Source organism: Mastigoproctus giganteus, chromosome 10 (genome assembly GCF_048544385.1).
Source record: "Mastigoproctus giganteus isolate SK-2022 chromosome 10, ASM4854438v1, whole genome shotgun sequence".
NCBI lineage: Eukaryota > Metazoa > Arthropoda > Arachnida > Uropygi > Thelyphonidae > Mastigoproctus > Mastigoproctus giganteus.
In genome coordinates this window covers 126,826,262-126,844,233 of record NC_143584.1, presented here as the reverse complement: position 1 = coordinate 126,844,233, position 17,972 = coordinate 126,826,262, and the positions used below count along the sequence as shown (strand labels likewise).

The 17,972-nt window shown below is 37.5% G+C and overlaps 1 protein-coding gene across 1 annotated transcript in view; it reads right to left on the bottom strand.

Annotated features, from left to right (window-relative positions):
• Nucleotides 1-14,510, bottom strand: part of LOC150079278 (uncharacterized) — a 69,316-nt gene extending 54,806 nt beyond the window's left edge. Inside the window, exon 1 of the mRNA XM_090382297.1 lies at nucleotides 14,331-14,510. Coding sequence (XP_090238423.1) covers nucleotides 14,331-14,390 — 60 coding nt within the window. The 5' untranslated portion in view covers nucleotides 14,391-14,510. The remainder of the gene's footprint in view (nucleotides 1-14,330) is intronic.
• Nucleotides 14,511-17,972: the final 3,462 nt, after the last annotated feature.

Genomic DNA, 17,972 nt, shown 5'->3' with positions numbered 1-17,972 from the left:
GTTAGGCAGCCTTATTAAAATTCTGAAAGCGGATAATCAATCCTGTTCCAAGGGAAAAAAAAAAAGAGAGAAGAAACAGGAAAGGGCTTTTGCTAACTAAATGGATCCTTCAACATGACAGTGCAACAACCTGATCATCTGATTCATTAATTTTTTTTTCTGTTGATTTTCCTCTGTTTGAGTTGAAAAATTCAATGAGGGGTGAGGTGCAGCTTCCCAATGGGTAGCTACACCTCACAAGTTTGAATGAGAAAAAGTTCCCTAAAGGTATGCCTCCAGTATCCGATAAATAGTAGGGACACTACTGAACCTCGAGACAATGTGAAAAAAAAATTCGAATACCTTAATGATTCTTCTACCATCTTAAGTGGACCAGTCGATTTCCATCTAGAAATTTCTTCTCATTCTCACCAACGCGTGGGAAGTCTTTTAGTCCTGTGGGACGTAACACTAGATTGTCTCTTGACGGCTGGATAAACACCTGCCTCTGTTGTCTTTTTACTTTCGTTTTTCATCCTTTCTTATTGGGCGAAATTAACGTACCACATCACGTAGTTGTTATGGTCACAAATGAAGCTTTTTCAGATAATAGAAATATTGTAAGTAAACGGATGTATTTTTAGGGTTAGAAAATTTATTTACTGCACAAACGCTTCTTCTTTACTTTAAACTTCTTTTATTCTTATTAGACTTCTTCTTCAGTAGAATTTTAAACAGCGTGTTTTTGATATTATTATGATTTAGTATTTCGTGAAAACATCGGTAGTCTGAGTCTAATTTTAAAATGGATTCCCATTTTTCAGTAATTTCTCCCAAATTGTAGAGGGAACTTTGAGTTTAAAGTTTTGTATGTATATGTGGACAAAGAGAAAAGAATATGAAATTCAATGAATTCGCTCTTCCAAGAGCATATTTATTGATAACATAAACAGCCCCATACGCTTGATGCCTAAAGTGTCTACCATATTAGAGTTCCGTTGTTCATATTAAAGCGAATATTATGTAATATACACTACGAAAGAGGAGAGAAGAACGAAGGAGTTGATTTAATAAAAAGTGGAAACATATTCTGCTTTTCTTCCTGTTGATTTTGGCATCCTGGATCGACTGGAGATTTTTGAAATGAACTGCTCTTATACCAAGTGGATAATGCAAAATTAGTTCATTAACTAAGTGTTTTGATCTAATTCTTAATCTTATTACAGGACTATTAAATAGCTCTTCACCCTATATGATCTGATGATGGGGTCCAGCATGGACCCTGACATTTCACCTTTGTAATAAGTTTACGAATTAGGTCAATTCACTTATTTAATAAACTAGCTTTGAATTATCCATGTGAGAGTGGTTCATTTCAAAAATTAATCCATGGATAATTCCTACGTATTGCTATTTCCAAATACGAGGGGGTATAAAAAAAAGTTCGCACCATTCCTAGAAATAATGGCCCTAGAAAGGTGAAAGTTCACAGGAACTTTAATCATTTTCTATGTATTCTCCATGTATAGTAACACATTTCTCCCATCTATGGATCAGTTGTTTAATGCCTTGATCATAGAAGTCCGCACTTTTGCCTGAAACCACGATTACTCTTCATTGATTACTTCCTAAGACGAATCAAAGCGGCGTCCATGCAATGGTTTCTTCATTTCTCGAAACAAGAAGTCTGACGGTGCTAGATCAGAATAATAGGATGGATTCACCCTAAAAAAAGTTCTCAACATCCGCATTACACACATCCAGCAGTTGGCGAGAACATTGCATTCGGCATTGCTTCTGCAAAGGCATCAGCAATCTTGGAACCTATCATGCGGAGACGTTAGACATGTGCAGATGGTCATGCAAAATGCTGTGGGAAGACTCATAACTAATTCCCACTGCATTTGCGATGAAATGAATTGTCATACGTCTGTCACTCAGCACAAGCTGCTCAACCTTTGCAACCGTCTCACTGTCTGTGGATGTTGATGGCCTTCCTTCACTTGGCTCGTCAAAGACACTTGTACGACCGCACTGGAACTCCCGTTTCCACTTTTTTTACGGTGTCATAGGATGGACAATTCTGCTCTTACACAGCTTTTTCTTCGTCAATTCCCTGAGCTGTCTTACCCTGCAAATGCAGGAACTTGATCATTGCTCGATACTCCACTTTGTCAACCATAGCGTCCTTCCTCAGATTCCAGGTTCTACCTCTGGTGTACGATCACCAACGGGAATGAAATTTCACGTGTTAGTTATTGAATATGTAGACAACTTGTATTAAGAGAACGGCATCTTCCTGCTGATGTTTTATCTAGGTCAGGATACGAACTTTTTGATACTCCCTCGTATTATTAGGACTGAATATTCTCTTCAGCTCACAGTTGGACATTTTTATACTTGGTTTAAACATGAGATAAACAGTAGCGTATAGTTGTAGAAGACTTTAAAATTCTTGTGTTATTCGATCTCTCCATATTACCATAACAGAGGGATGAATTGCTATCCACTTCCCTTTTTTTATAAAAGTTAAATATTCATTTTACTTGCAGTCAATATTTTTTCCGGTAAAAGAAAAAACTTCATTTGAAAAAACTTAAATATCACCCTTGAGATTCGTCCGTTCATTTTGTCTCTGATAATCGATGCCACCAAAATGGGGTTTCATTAAGCACCTCACACAGCTAACGTGAGGGAGGGACGGAGGGAGGGGACATGCTTGTAAAAACAGTGATATTTAACACTGTTTTTACACTCCATTCGAGATAAGAGCGTTAAACCTCGAGTACGTGAGAATAAATTTCAGGAAGGGTTCGGCAAACGTTACTTCCGGATGAAAAGTATCTCCCTCACCGCCACTTGACTGAAGTCTTCGTCGAAGATGCGAATTCCTTTAATTAATTTCTCATTCCAGTTGAAACCATGTGAGCTTTTGAAAGCGTGCAACAGGATATCTTTTTTTTTAAACTATGGATTAATATTTTGAAGAGGAAACTGATATTTGAGTCTAGTTGGTTAGGATTATTGTCAAAGAAGCTCAGGCCAAGGAAGACGCCAATATGTCCTGAAAAGATGCCAAGTTTCTCACGTAACTGACTGAATTTGAAAATTTTCCCAATTGGTGGTGAGTGGCATAAATTGCGAAATCCGTAGCATGACTAGATGGATTTCGCAACCTCTGATTACTCCTAAGTAAAGATCCATGTCTTGCGCAAAAACACTTCGAAACCGTAGCAAAAGAAAACTCATTAACATCTCGTGCATTCACGTTTTTCCACAGGCCAAAGTTCTGTGAAGTACTTATTTTTCGCATAGCAAGCGCATTGATTTTCAATTAGTATTCGGTGGCATCGCAGTAGAAAGGGCTCCTGTTGTGATGTCGTTGACAACCGTCAATAGAAAATCAAACACAGCTGCCAGCCCTTTCCCATATTTTTGCCGACTCTCTACCCCCACGTTGGCTAACATTCTTCAAGTTTGGTTTACCTCAGTTTTTCCTGCGACCAACATAATGAAGTATGCTACTCCACTTGGCAGCAATTTTCCGTCAGTGTTTGGGTGCACAATAGACTAACAAAACATTTTAAAGCTTTTTAAAGACGCTTCAGTTTGCAAATTGTGCTGATTTCCTTTAATAACAGAATTTGAATGGAGTGGTAGCTACTATGGTAATGTGGTTATTAACTATCTTCTGGGACATTAAATAAGGCGCTGGACTGATTCGGTTTCATTGTTGAGAATAAGTCCTAATATTGAATGTATGAGACACAACATACTGATTCCATGTAGATCGGCATGCGCAGTCTGTCATTTTATAGGAATCAGGAAACCCCCCCCCCGCCTGTTAGAGTCAGTTTGCCTCTTTTTATCCAATGAAAAACTCGCCTTTCGGAAAAGGGAAGAAAAAGCTTCGTTGTTCTTCCCCGGAACCGAATAACTCGGCCACGGGGTGCGTGATAAAGTTATTAAACAATTACTGTCGCCTCGATGAAGTCTGACCTTTCCTCCACTGTAGCCCAGCCGTTATTCTAACCTCGAGAGTGTTTCTAAGATAGCTTTCAAAACTGAACTTCGACCAGTACTAATTGGAGATTAACAATACACTAATAAATTTGGCAAAATATTATTTCAATAAACATAAATGATATTTCATATCATTTATAATTCAAATATATAAATAACATAATTCATTTATTAATTGTGAGTGTTATTTTTATTCAAGAAATATTCTGATTTTCCTTAAATTTTTTTTTTCTTCCCTTCAGTATTTCTACGTCATCAGCTGTCGTAATCCCAAATCTGTACTTGGCCTGCTTACGTCGCTGATATGATGACCGAATATATATAGTTGAAATGAATCTTACTGAGTTTACTGCGGATAAACCAAGTTTCAGTAGCAACAAATTGGCTTCTGTGGGTAGAAACGTATAGAATTTTTAGTTTCTACTCCATAATCTGAAGTTTTAATATTGAAGTTTGTTGCTTCCTGCAATTATCTTACGTGCATTTTTAGCATCCGATAGCGAAAACTTGGTCAAATTAAACACGAGAATTTTAAGAAGGTAACAAAATTGAATCCCAGGACAAAACGTTGTATAATTTTTCCTCAACGTTGAAATCTCTTGTATATTGCAACTGATTTTCATTTTGGGGACAAATTACAAATTTCTAGGATGGTGTGCATTTGTCCCCCCCCCACCAAGAACTTTTCAGAACTTAAATTGCTTCTCGTAGACCTACAGAGAAACCAGAAAACCATTTGTAAATTCTTTTGCTGCTTTCCGCCAAATAATGAATCTAATGGAAAGCAATAGGTACAATCAATATACTTCTTACTGTTGTAAAAGCTTTCATCAAATTCCACTTCTTTACAGAAACAACACTTTAGTTTTCTTGTTCATGTTGCATCCTTACTACATTATATTACGTCTCTGAATTTTATTTTAATTAAGAAGGTTTGGTTTGCCTTTACCGTTGTATTTCTCTAAGTGAGATATTCGCATTTCTTGTTTTCTTCAATCCTTCACTCCAACTTAAGTGGTATTCGCATTTTATCTGCCACGAAATACCCGTTTCCCAAGGGGGCCCCTAAAGTGCCGAGGAAAGACTTTAATTACTTTAAGAAATGGCGGTCATTGTGCAGATGGAAGAGTTATTCTGATAGCAAACGATTGACAGCGTCTTCTCATATTCCCTCCGGGGCTGCGCGTTTATTAAGAAGCTGCCAAATGAGGGAGAAGATTCATAAATAATTAATTTACGCATCCGTCAGACATTTCTTTTCTTCTGGAATTGTCAGTCTGAAATCGACGTATATTTTTCCTCACATTTTCCAAACTGTTTATTAATAATAAGATGGTTCATTGTTTCTCCTTCATATGTTCATCATGAAATAATTTCAGGTACTGATGCCACGAGATACTTTTATCTCCACTTGTAGAAAAAAGTGGATAACTTTCTCACTTGTGTATCTTGAAAACATGGGTGACAGATTTATCAAGAATGAGAAATAAAAAATTCTTCCCTAACTTCGGGTTTGCGAACCTTGGATTTGAGATACGTAGTTTGATATTTGTATTTCGAATTTTGAAAGTCCGCATGTGGGTTTTTTTTTTTTTTTTTTAATACCAATACGCCATTCAGTGTAGTCAGCTTAAACAAACGAACGCGACAGTTATTGCTACCGCATTACGGAGATCGTGAGTGGTGTTGAAAAGTCTGATCTGTTTACGCTCTACTCCTGGTTCCCAAACGTTTGTCACACTTGTAGCTAAAAGATGCAATATTCGCGAAAATGGTGTCTATTCGCACACCCAAATAGCGCTTGCCATTAAAATCAATGGATTCTCTCCCTGCCAATCTCGTGGAAGATGGTCGAGGCATACCAAAGATGCCGAGATGCTGTTTGGAAATATTGTAGTTTACCCCTCTCAGTGACTCTCGTCGGTGGATGTGTCGCTTGACTCTCTGTAAACTTTCCTGTTTTTGACTAACATTTATGTTTACCCTAGAAGTATTTTGGACTAGTTTTCATAACGCTTTGAAGTTTATCATGTTTCTCCATATCAAATGAAGGTGCGACCTAGGATGATAGTCGACATTTTGTTTGTATGTATATATCTTGTTCCATGCCTCGTCCTTATGTTTTATCTCTTATTGCATCATCAATCTTATCGTTTTTAATGTTGCATAAATGTAAAATGAAGAGATATTTTTAATGATGTCCGATTCTAATTATAACACACAACGTCTCAAAGGTTCTAAAAATAGTCAGTGGTGATGAATTAGATCACTCAAATCTTTCGTTCATTTTAAACAAACAGAACAGTTTTTCGCATTTTTCACACAAGGTAGAAGTATAATGTATTGCCACATCATTGAAACAGTTTGCGGGATATTCGAAAAGCTCGCCTTCAATTATAAAAATCCAGTTGAATCAAAGACTTCGTTCGTTATTTAACATATATCTAATATGTTAGAGATCATATTTTTACAAAATATGATCAAATATTCAAAATATGCAAATTTACAATTCTGGTTGCGCTTCATTCAATGTATGCATAAAATCACAATGAATCTGTAAACTCTTGTGGCCTTGACCTTGTCGAGAATATCAAAATGAGAGCCTCTTGTAGTGCTGCAGGTAGTAAATTCTTCCAGCTGTTATTTACAAAGGAATCACAAATAAAGCTGACTATCATAAAACATGCTATTGGCAACTGCCTTCACTACAGAAAGTGGCTGAATTAATGATACTGTTTTTTAATGTTATTTAGAATATTTTTAAAACTTCAGTAGCATCAAGTATAAAATCGTTATCTGCTCTGAAGTTTGTAAGTCCTGACAGAGATCGATGCCGTCTGCCAAAACTTGTGCAATGCTTGCACTCATGGACTGCAAGCATTGCACAAGCCATTTTTTAAACCGCTAAAGAAGTTTCCCAAGGAAGCGTCTTTCAAAAGGAGAATTCGGAGTTATCTTTAAACAAGCTTGGATATTCCAGAACAGTTTCGAGTGCTATCTCCGGATTCCCAGACAAGAGAATCTATTTCACTCATCAGACTTGCTAGTGCCATTACAGTTTTACAAGACAGCAGAAGAAGAAAATGAAACGGTTTTGAGACTCCTGCTAGACCCGCATCAAAAAAGTGAAACTCTTATATATGCTGTTCAACAACAGCATCATTGAAAGAATCAACAACATTAGAGTGTAATTAAAATAATTCTATGGATTAAATAAGTGTTCCAATGGTCTTACTGTCTCCCATAAATTTCACTGCTTATTTTTCTGTAAATTTATTGCTAATTATTATTTCCCATTAAGGAAAGCTCATCCCATCCACAGATCATCCCAAAAGTACATCAAAAATAGAGAATAGATTAATTACAAGCAAATTTGATGGGCTTAAAATTAAAAATGAAACTGAACTACCAAAGGGGGGGGGGATCAGAAAATATCACATCAGCAACAGAATCTTAGACCAATAGAATCAGATTGCAATGGCACCAACTTGTATGCTTTCTGCAGAAAAAAAATTTATACACGGTATCATTCCAGCGGATTCAATACATTTGTGCAGATTATGATTTTATGAGTATTGCGCTGGAGCCACTGGAAAACTTAATATGTGGAAAACGTTCAGTACAGAGAAAAATAGAACTGTGATCCATATTCACCCCACTCAGTAAACACGTGCACTGTATTGCTTAAAACTTTTGTGCTCAGTATCGAAAATCGTATTGCTCTTTGCGAAATGTTTTTTACTTAATTTTTATCCAGCCATAGTTTGTATATATTGTAGAGACAGAGCAAAGTGCACTAAGATCGGCTTATATTGATGTATGCAAAGACCAAAATGATCGAACGTTTATCCCCGGAATTTATTGACCGTTATAACGAAAGCCAACCCGTATGGGAAACTGTTTTCTATTAACAACAAAAAGTAAATCGTGGCCCTCTTTCTTATTTAGTGTTATGTGGGACAACGAAAATGTTAGTCCCCTTATTTGAATGGTGTATGAAATGATCTCGGAAAGCATAAATTTACGTACGTACTCCTGAGAGGGTTAGGATCGAACAATTAAAGATCGATTTGCCGACTTTCCATTCCAAACTTCACTTTCCATTGTCCCGTCCCTGATTGGTCATCAGAAATCATTAAGTTATCTCAACTATTATTAGCTTGTGCAGCCGAAACCACGCCCTTTCCTCAGCTAATAATAGTTACTCATGCACAAAGAAACGTATAATAGGACAATCACCCACAGATAGAGAATGAAATGGATGAAAATGACCATATTCTTATCAGAAAACCTGTTAAAATATCAATATTTAATGCCCAAATGTTCGTCGTAACAGAACAAATAATACATAGTTCATATAAGTCTATATAGTAATCATTTTTCTTAAATGATCCAATTCGCCTTCTCTATCTCTATATAAGACAGATATGACTGGCGTATTGAAAATTATACCAAACAAACTTCTTGTAAGTTTTATTGAATTCGGTAATTTTTTTTCTCAGAGGCCTACTCAAAAATAATGGATTAATTACAATGATTTATCCAACAGAAGTGCAATCCAGTTTGCAATAATCCAATTGAAATACAACCCGCGTTTCAGTACAAATTGTTTTATTAAACACGAATACAGAAAAAAAATCTTGAAGTAGCAGAGCCAGCTGCCGAACGGGCCACAAATTCTGGTGAATAAGGCAGCTGTCTTCAAATAACTCCTTAAAGAGATTCGCTGATGTGTGAATACATCAACTTCATCCTGCTGGAAACAAGTGTGTTTGCTCATTCACTTCAGTTATATAAATGAACTACCGAATAACGTCGTGGTACACCTCAGCGGTCACCTCTCATTAAAGATAGTCAGCCGCCCCTATAATCCTCTTTCGTTTGATGACGCATCACACAACAAGCTTTTGTTAATGTAAGAATTCTTGTAATATTACGGGAGGAGTTTCTGTGTACAACATTCGATTATTCTGGATGTAGATGTAACCGTCCAAATCAAAACAAAACAGACTTCACCTTAGAAATTGGGTTTCTTTCGGCTAAGTTTATGATCATTTTCATCGCCTGTTTGGCACATATGAGATGAATGATTGCGTTGTTTGGATATTTATTAGTGAATGTTGTTTGAATTGCAAAAATTATACGGATTCAAGGTAATGTTTCAAAATAAACACACTTCTCCACTTGTAAGCGCTGTACTTATCAAATAATGATACTGTCACGATGAAACAGCTTTCTTTCACGTCTAAAAATATCTCTCTACATATCCAATGTCATCACATATTTTGTTATAGCGTATATTATGTACTGTGTCCTAATTAACTTGGCAAATACCATTAACCAATCTTTGTGCGATAAATGGACAACCCTATATTTGTTTCAAAATTTGGAGGTTACAGAAACAAAAGAAGTACACACACTGATACAAGCATGTAATTTGGTTCCACTATGCTGCGATTGGAAATGTTGTATTTTCGTTTTGTTAAATAAACTAAAAGGTTATTCAACAAATAGTCGCAACAAATAGACGCCTTTACAGAAAAACGAGATTTAGCTACAGGCATTTGGTGGTTACATTCCATTATAGTAAACCATCATAGTAGTGGCGAGCAACCACTGTTGCTCGCCGCTCTTCAATAAAACTTGTTTGAAAGCCTTGACCTCTTAGTGGCTCTTCCATCCTGTGGAACAGATTACGAGGACTCTCCCTCTCCTGTTCTCATGTCCAGAGAATGGTCATTTACACTGTCTCTCTAGCACATGTGCTCTACAATGGGATGAATGATTGTGTAGTCTTCGGTAGGCCTGTTCGGATATTTATTAGCGGATAATATCATTTGGGATGCAAAAAATGATCTCGATTCAAGATAACGTTCATGTCCTCCATATAGCAGCTTAGATGACACGATAAATAGCCTTCTGCCACTAGATTGCAGAGTTTTCTGATGGATTTCTCTCTATTACTGGAGAAATTTCTGAAGTCCTTGTCAATCGGGGGCTGTAGATAGCTGATCACGAGAAAAAGAAATAGTTTTCTCCCGTAAACTAATCCGAGGTTTTTCAGCCTGCAAAACATGAACATCGGCCCATGAACACACTTCTACGAACAAAAATGTTTTTTTTTGTTCGTAGAAGGAAATCAGCGATGATAAGGATATCCGGAGCTGATAAAATAATTCGATTTTGTCCCAGTTTCAGAACTAGCCACATGACAACACATTTCGGGCGAGGATTGGTGTTATGTTCAGAGAATGGTGGTGTGCTGACATTCTCTCTCCGTGAAGGAGCATGGCGCATCATTTTTAAAGTGTCCGAGTATTGTGTGTGAGAGAGAGAGAGAGAAACCATTTGCGTGACATCATTCACTTGCATTATCTGTGCCTCAGCGTATATTCGAATCAAACGATTCCGATATGCTTGGATGATTGTGCACATAAAAATTCTGCATATTTTCCGATTAATATGCAGCGCTCGCCGTTTATTGTGATCACTAGTAATTAATGTTTTGTAAAGTCCCAATCAGACACCTACTAATACGTAGGGAAAAAAAAGTTCTGTAATGAACTATCGCTTTTTGTCTTACCGGGATTTCTTGAACTCCAACACGTTTTATGGCAGTTACTGCTGTTGCTTCATGTGGCTGTCGGTGTCGTTACACCATGAAAGAAAGTACTGAATCTGTACTCCTACCAATCTGTCTGTTTTACAGTAGAGCAGTAACCCTTTTCATATTCTTGATTTCAATATATATATATATTTTTTTTATTTGTTTTCACGGTTCGTATGGATTTCCAGAAACATTGACAGTTTCATTTTTACTGATAACGTTGAAGTAGACAGAGAAATTAACGTATTTTATATTCTTTGATTTTAATGTTTTATTTCTGTCCAATTCCACTTTATTTACACATTTCCGTTGAGCATCAATGCACAGCTGCATTCTTGTTTCATCAGTTATTGTTGCCACTTTAGCTGAGTCCCGAAGTGATCACAATAAGCGAATTCCAATGTATACGCAATTGAACTTAGAATAACCGAGTACTTAATGGTTAGCTAAACAGACAGAAACAATAAACTGATTCTCACTATACTATGCACACAGTTATACACTTCCACAAATGTGAGAGAGAGAGAGAGAGAACTCGGTCGAGCATTAGGTACATCTTGAAATCATTGCAGGGGGAACGGGTGAGTGGGAAGAAAGGAGGGGCATTCCTTATAAATAGTCTACAATGTATAAGAACGGTTATACCCCGCAATTGTTTTAAAACGTTGGACAGAAACACTGCGGATTTTTATTACTTCCCAAATGACGTACGTCATTCGCTGAAAATAATCTTTTTTTTATTGGCCGTGAAGATCTATATAGAGGGAGATTATTATAATTAGATGTACCTGTCTGAGGTGGTGTATAAGTAAGCTCTACTGTCCACGTTTTTGTCAATATATCCAATTAACCATGTTCTGTTTAAATGCTGCACTACTGAAAGATATAATGCCTCAAATTGTGGCCGGTATGGGAAATATTATGGGTAGAAGAAAGGTTTGTCTACCGAAGATGCCATCAGAAAATTGATAACTGAGATAGAGGCTTATTGTGGCCGGTATGTACTTGGCTTATTCGTGGACTTCAAAGGTGTGTTTGATGTTCTGCGGTTGGAGTAGTATCCTCCGCAGTGCTAGAGCTGCCCTCTGTCCTGGTATCTTTATATGACCTTGCAGGTTTACTCCACTGACTGTAGAGTGATGGTGAGATCCACCTTGGAGTAGAAGATTCATGTAATAGAACATGGCTATCCTCAGGAGTCGATCCTTGGACCTTATGCATGGAGTATTGTTTTGGACGAATTCTGTCATCGCCTTCGCGGATGACTAAATTTTCCAGTTAAAGGTGATTCTAGAAAAGAACTAGAAGATAAAGCTAGTAACATATTGCAGGACCTGTTAATGTGATGCAAAATTCATAAATTATAAATATCACCAAATAAAAAAGTAAAAATATTGCTAAAATGCGAGCCGAGTTTGACGAGACCACCGCTTGTAAGAAGTGGGGGTATCTCTCTGAATTACGTGAGGTGCATCAGGTACTTGGGTCTGTGCTTGAAGGAGCGCCTTCTGTCCACAGAACATGTGAAATATCTAAAACAGCAAGTCTAGCTTCTTTATGCCAAGCTCTGTAGGGTTGTTAGAGCGAGATGGAGAATTAAAGGCCGAGCTTTGAATCTACTGTAGGAATGTGTTTGTTTCTGTCATCACTTATGCAGAAGGAGCTTGGTATAAATATGTTTCGTTGTTAAAAAAAACATCTACTGACCGCACAGAAGTTCGGTAATGAGAAGACTGTCTGAGTGAAACCACGACGAAGGAAGTTTCCTCTTTTGCCCCTTGATGGACAAAATTTGATACTCTGAAAGTAACGATGGTACCATTTTTGTCCACTCGCACAAGTTGCTCTTCATAAATCTCCAAGCCCATAACCATGTAAAGTCAGTAGAAAAGGCCTTCAAATGAGACCCTCTTGTTCGAAACAGTTCCTTGTGAAGAGGTGGTACAGCTGTTATTACCAGAGGTTAAGTAGCTATCAGCCAATTAATAAGAACTTTATAAAATGGTAGCGTGTTACTGCAAAAAAGTCGCCATTCTAAACACTCCGAATCTTGCAGTGCATCACAATGCAAAGCATTTTCATGTACCCAAAGAATGCAACTCGCTGTCCATGCCAATTTCACCCCCTTTCAAATGTCTCTCTTCTCTCCCTCCCCACCTCTGTCTTCTCACATATCATGAATTGTCACGTTATCTGCTTCCACAGACTTTGCTAACCCATTACAGAGATATACCAAAAAACAGTGAATAGAATGAGTGATAGCTGAAACAGTGAAATTTTCAGTAATACAAGATGTGCCCTTTAAACCTGTCACAGTCAGAAAAGATCGATCAGACTAAGTGAAGTCATCAGGTGTCATTCCATCATGTTTAATCTGCTCGTATGTTTCCTTCCATTCCAATAATAAAAGGCGTTATCTATGGACACATGAGTGATATATGGAGAGAGAGAGACGATGTAGGTGGCTCTTGGCGCACGACTTACTGATCATAAGCAAGATGAGCAACAAGTAGCTAGAGTCGATGGAAATTAATCTTTCTCGACCGAGCAAGCAGAAATGAAACTTACAGTAGCTATTGGCTTCCGTGGCTGATTTTTCTTTTAATAATATTAAGAAGAATCTCTTTATAAAGAGCGATTTAGTAATGTCAACATGATGAATATCTGATTTTTTTTTATTTATTATTTATTTTTTTATTTTGGGATTTTAACTAAAGGGTTAATCTCGAAATAAAGCAGCTCCAGAACAGAATAACATACATACAATTTTTACCCCACATATTCTTTGCTGCAGTTACCAATTTGTACTGGTAATTTTCTCAAGGTTTTTTTTTTTTTTTTTTTTTTTCGCATTTCGCTAAAAAAAAAAAGTTGTTGATTTATAATTCTTCCAGAGAACTCCATTTACGTGACAATTTTCCATTATATACGCTGAGTCTTATATTTGTTGTTTCTTAAATATCAACAGTATTAAAAAATTAACGTTCTTAAAGAAAAAATGTAATTTTAACTGATTCATTTGCGACCGCATTTCTTTTGAGTGACGCTCAAAAAAGTTTAAGAATAAAATAAAAGTTGAATAAAAATGTATGGCAAATTTCAACCACAATACTAGTATTAAAATATATATCGGTGGTTCCTTGACTTTGGCTCATAACTCTGTAAGAAGTAATCCTCTTGTTAATCAATCACCAGCCATTAAAGTATTAATGTCACTTCTAATTATATGGCAAAAGCTTGGAATGGCCAGAACATCACATTAACTGAAAAGCTTCTATTGTAAACTTTTGTTGATCTCCCTACTCTCCAGACCACTTGGGTTTCCAAAAAGCAATGGAGATACTCATTTCTTTCACATCGCTGGAAAAAGCTTCCAACAAAAAGGATTTAGACTCGAAAAGAGGAACTTGAACAGGTGGAAACCTGTTGACTTCCGCTTTTTTTTTCAGGGCGTGTTTGCTTTTTTTCAGTAGTAGATAATTGAACAGTTGGGTGCACTCAAGGCTGCAATAATCGATACCGCAGGGGTTATTCAATCATCACACTCGCATAAAGATACTTCGAAACAGAAGAGTGACACGGAGGATGGCTATCGTTTGAGCACTCCACAGCAGCATCATTTCTAGGGTCCACTCTATCATAAAGATGGAGGTGGGGTTATGCTCTTATAAACTAGTATTCAGTACGCAAAAATGAAAAACTTGAGGGAAATGCAACTTACCCAGATTACGGAAAACACAAGAAGGGAGACGCTCCGCTGAACGGCCTGATGACCTCTCATTTCCAGTGGCGTCGTCCTATACGGGGAAGTATAAAAACTGACTTTTGTCTGAGCGAAGATGTGCAGGTGTGTGCGATCAAAGACAACCCGAATTCTCTCGGACCAGCGTGACGACTAGGAACAAGTCGGTCAGGAGAAACGACTTTATACAGCACGTGAGCGGAGTCGCCGGAGCCCGTGCAAGCGGGGGATTGGCTGGAAGAATACCAAGGTGGCGTCGGCAGTAGCAGTTGGTGAGTGGTACGGATGGGCCCTGTTAAGTAATTTCTGAGGTTGGCAATCGTATGGGGGAGTTGTTGACGTTGATTAGTACAGCACCTTTCGACTTTTCCTAAGCCAGGCCGGAATGTTTCTGTAACTCTGTTGGTGACCTTCACATCATCGTGAAGTTGTTTTAACTTGCAGTATAACAGAGAGGCATCCCGTGTAAAGTTAGTACCTGCTAACTCTCGGTGGGTTTATTCGTCAGCGGGACTCGATATTCGATTCGTACCATTTCCCAGGTGTGGCCACTTTGTAAACAGCAAGATCAACTTAATTCCGGGATATACTTTTCATTAATGGGTTTGTTCGTTACGATTTCCATGCAAACACGGATTCCAAAATGCCGAAGTGTGTATTCGCGTGCAGGTATAATTACCACAAAAGCTAACAGAGGTTAACAACCGAAGGCAAGTGATTAATGTGGTACAAATGTGGCCTCATTACTAATGAGGAAACTACTGTTCCGGGTATTTACGATGCATGCGTAGTAAATCTACTTCATTACCACAAGAGTGCTTTGATCGTGTGTAATAGTTTCGCAAATGTCGTCTAATTGCTCCGTTGTTGATCCCGATACTTCTTGCCAATTAGCACTTACCAGGAGATGATCGTAGGAGAGTAGGCAGGTGATTGCTCGTTTACGATCACCTTTCTGTCAGCCACTGATGTCTGTCATATGTTAATATGGGAATCGGATGGTTTGAAGAAGCTAAAAATAATCTCCTGCCATTTGAACAGACTTGGGTTGAATTCATATCCTCCTACGATCCTTCTCTTTTCCTGGATGGACACGAATAACTATACCTTAGTACCTCCCCTTCTGTTTCGCTTTCTGCATTTCGGTTCAGTGGTGCACCTACTCGATGGTGTCAACTAATAGCGCGCAATCACTCGTGTGACGTTACGGCGACACGATAAAATGACATTAATCAGCGGGCTAGAATGTCAGAAGGTGCTTACATAGCACGATTTCCTGCAGGAATCCAGTACTTTAGCAAATTCTCCAATAAATCCCTTCGTACTTTATTACTTTCTGTCTCTCTTGACCTTTCAGTGGTAAAAAATTGTCGCGAGTTGGGTGCTTAGTGGACAAACCTGATTACTTTCTGTCCACAGCAGAAAACATTCTGTAATTATATCGCAGGTTAATCGTGCTTCTCTTTGGCTCCTCCTTGAATATTGAAAACTGAATCCTGCTGCTTCGTTAGAGTATTTTTGCATAATTGGCATCCGATGATATATTATGCTTAATTCGGCATTCTCACTTCTGCAACATCCCCTTCAATTTAAAACCACCAAACCGTTTGCCTGCATTTTGAAACCTAAATGTTACTTCATGCAGCAACCTAACATCATAAAATGAACAGTTAAAGTGGTTTAGGTCAGGAATATCAAATATACGAAAAACGTGCCTTTTATTCGAACGCTAAAACTTTGTTGAACGGTTCTTTTGAATTTGGGCTGTGGCAACCAAGGCCATGAGGCTGAACATTGTGTATATTCCATGGCCGATTTGTTTGAGTAATTATATGCATTAGTATAAGTTATTCCAACGTATATCCTTACTCAGAAAAAAAAAATTCTCTGTGATACCATTGGTATATTCTTGGTACACTAATGATATCGTTTTTTTTTTTTTAAGTTTTCATACATATCTTCAAACTATCATAATACTTAAACAGTATACTTATGTATTTAGTAAGAAAACTAAAACCTGTTTGCTGCAGTAGTTCCGGCCATATGTGAACATCAAAGGAACTACAGATCATGGATTACAGATGCCTTAATCCGTCCTTATTTGTCTGATTTCTAATAGACGTTGTAACCTTTTTAGTTTCAGAACTCTTGAAGTTTCCTTGCATGCTTCTGTAAATGCGTGTTAACTGTGCATATTATCACACGCGTCTCTCTTAAAGTAGTGCATATTGTATAATTACTCAGATTTAGAATTATACCACTTTATTTCATAAGAGCTCTCCATGACAGCTTAGTAAATTCGCCACATGTTATTCATTTAGTATAGTGGATTCAGTACTCCAGAATTTCTCCAGAGACTGCAGAAATTCTTAAGTCCCTTCAATCGGACTATAGTCGACTGATCACAGAAGAAAGGAGGAAGATAAGGATTCCTCTGTGTTATTCCGGGTTTTGCATCCCGCGCAACACGCGCATCGACACCTAAAAGTACGTGTGTACAGAAATAATACACAATAACGTATATGAGGGAGCAGTATATAACCAAAATAGCTGATGCACCAAGAATCCTTAAACCAACCAATCAATTGGCATTAATACGAGACCTCAGTTTTGTCGGAAGAACAGTCATTTGTTAAATGTGAGAAGTAGGCAGATCTCTTCATTATGAATTCAGTAACGTATTGTACCATTATTTAATCTTAGGGATATTCAAACTGGCGAACGTGACAAAAGAAAGAATGCCTTTGAAAGGAGTTTCCAGCAACTCTGCAAACGCGATATGAGAAATGTTTATTCTGATGGCGCGTATTTGAAAGAAATGTGAAATAAATTACTCAAATGGTACTTGTTTTTGTAATCAGCTCCGTCCTGCCTTTTTTCTACAAGCCTTTGTTTATGAATGCAGTAACACTTCTTGCAACGTTTTTGGGAGGAGGATTAGAAGGAGAACACCGCATTGCAGAATGCACTCTGGGTTGGGTTTCATGGGTTGGGAATAAATGCATATATTAATATAATTTCGCTGAGGTTTCGTGTTAAAACATTGCTTTTATCTACGATTACATCACTATATATAGTAAAATTTAAATATGTATGCAAATTTACATATATTACTGTAATTTTTAAGTGGGGCAAAATGTGTACTTTTAACGATGTGTCCCCCTTTAGTTCAGCTTTAATCTTGGAAACAATCAGAAGTCATTATTAGCTATATCTGGTGAATGTAGGGGGATAGTAGAGTTCTAGGACTCCATTTTGGCGAGAAATGACTTCATAATGTAGACATGTACTGATGGATTGCAGAAGAATATATTTCCCATTATGAAAATTTGGATTTCTTGTAGTTGCTTAATAACAACTTCAAATTGATCATAGACATATGCCTGAATCCTTATGGATGATCCTCTCGCTATCGATGAATGGTGATAGGCCCGGTTTTTGATTTAGGATTTCTTTTAGTTCCAACGTTTTTCTACTTGAACGTTTGGAATCTCCATTCTCCGCTTACTCTTCGTTTGCGCACAGTTTTGACAAGCTTCGATTTGTCGTTGCATTCCTTTGTCAATCAAAGCATATGGAATTTTGAGCACACTTTTTCCATTATATAACTCTTGCATATGA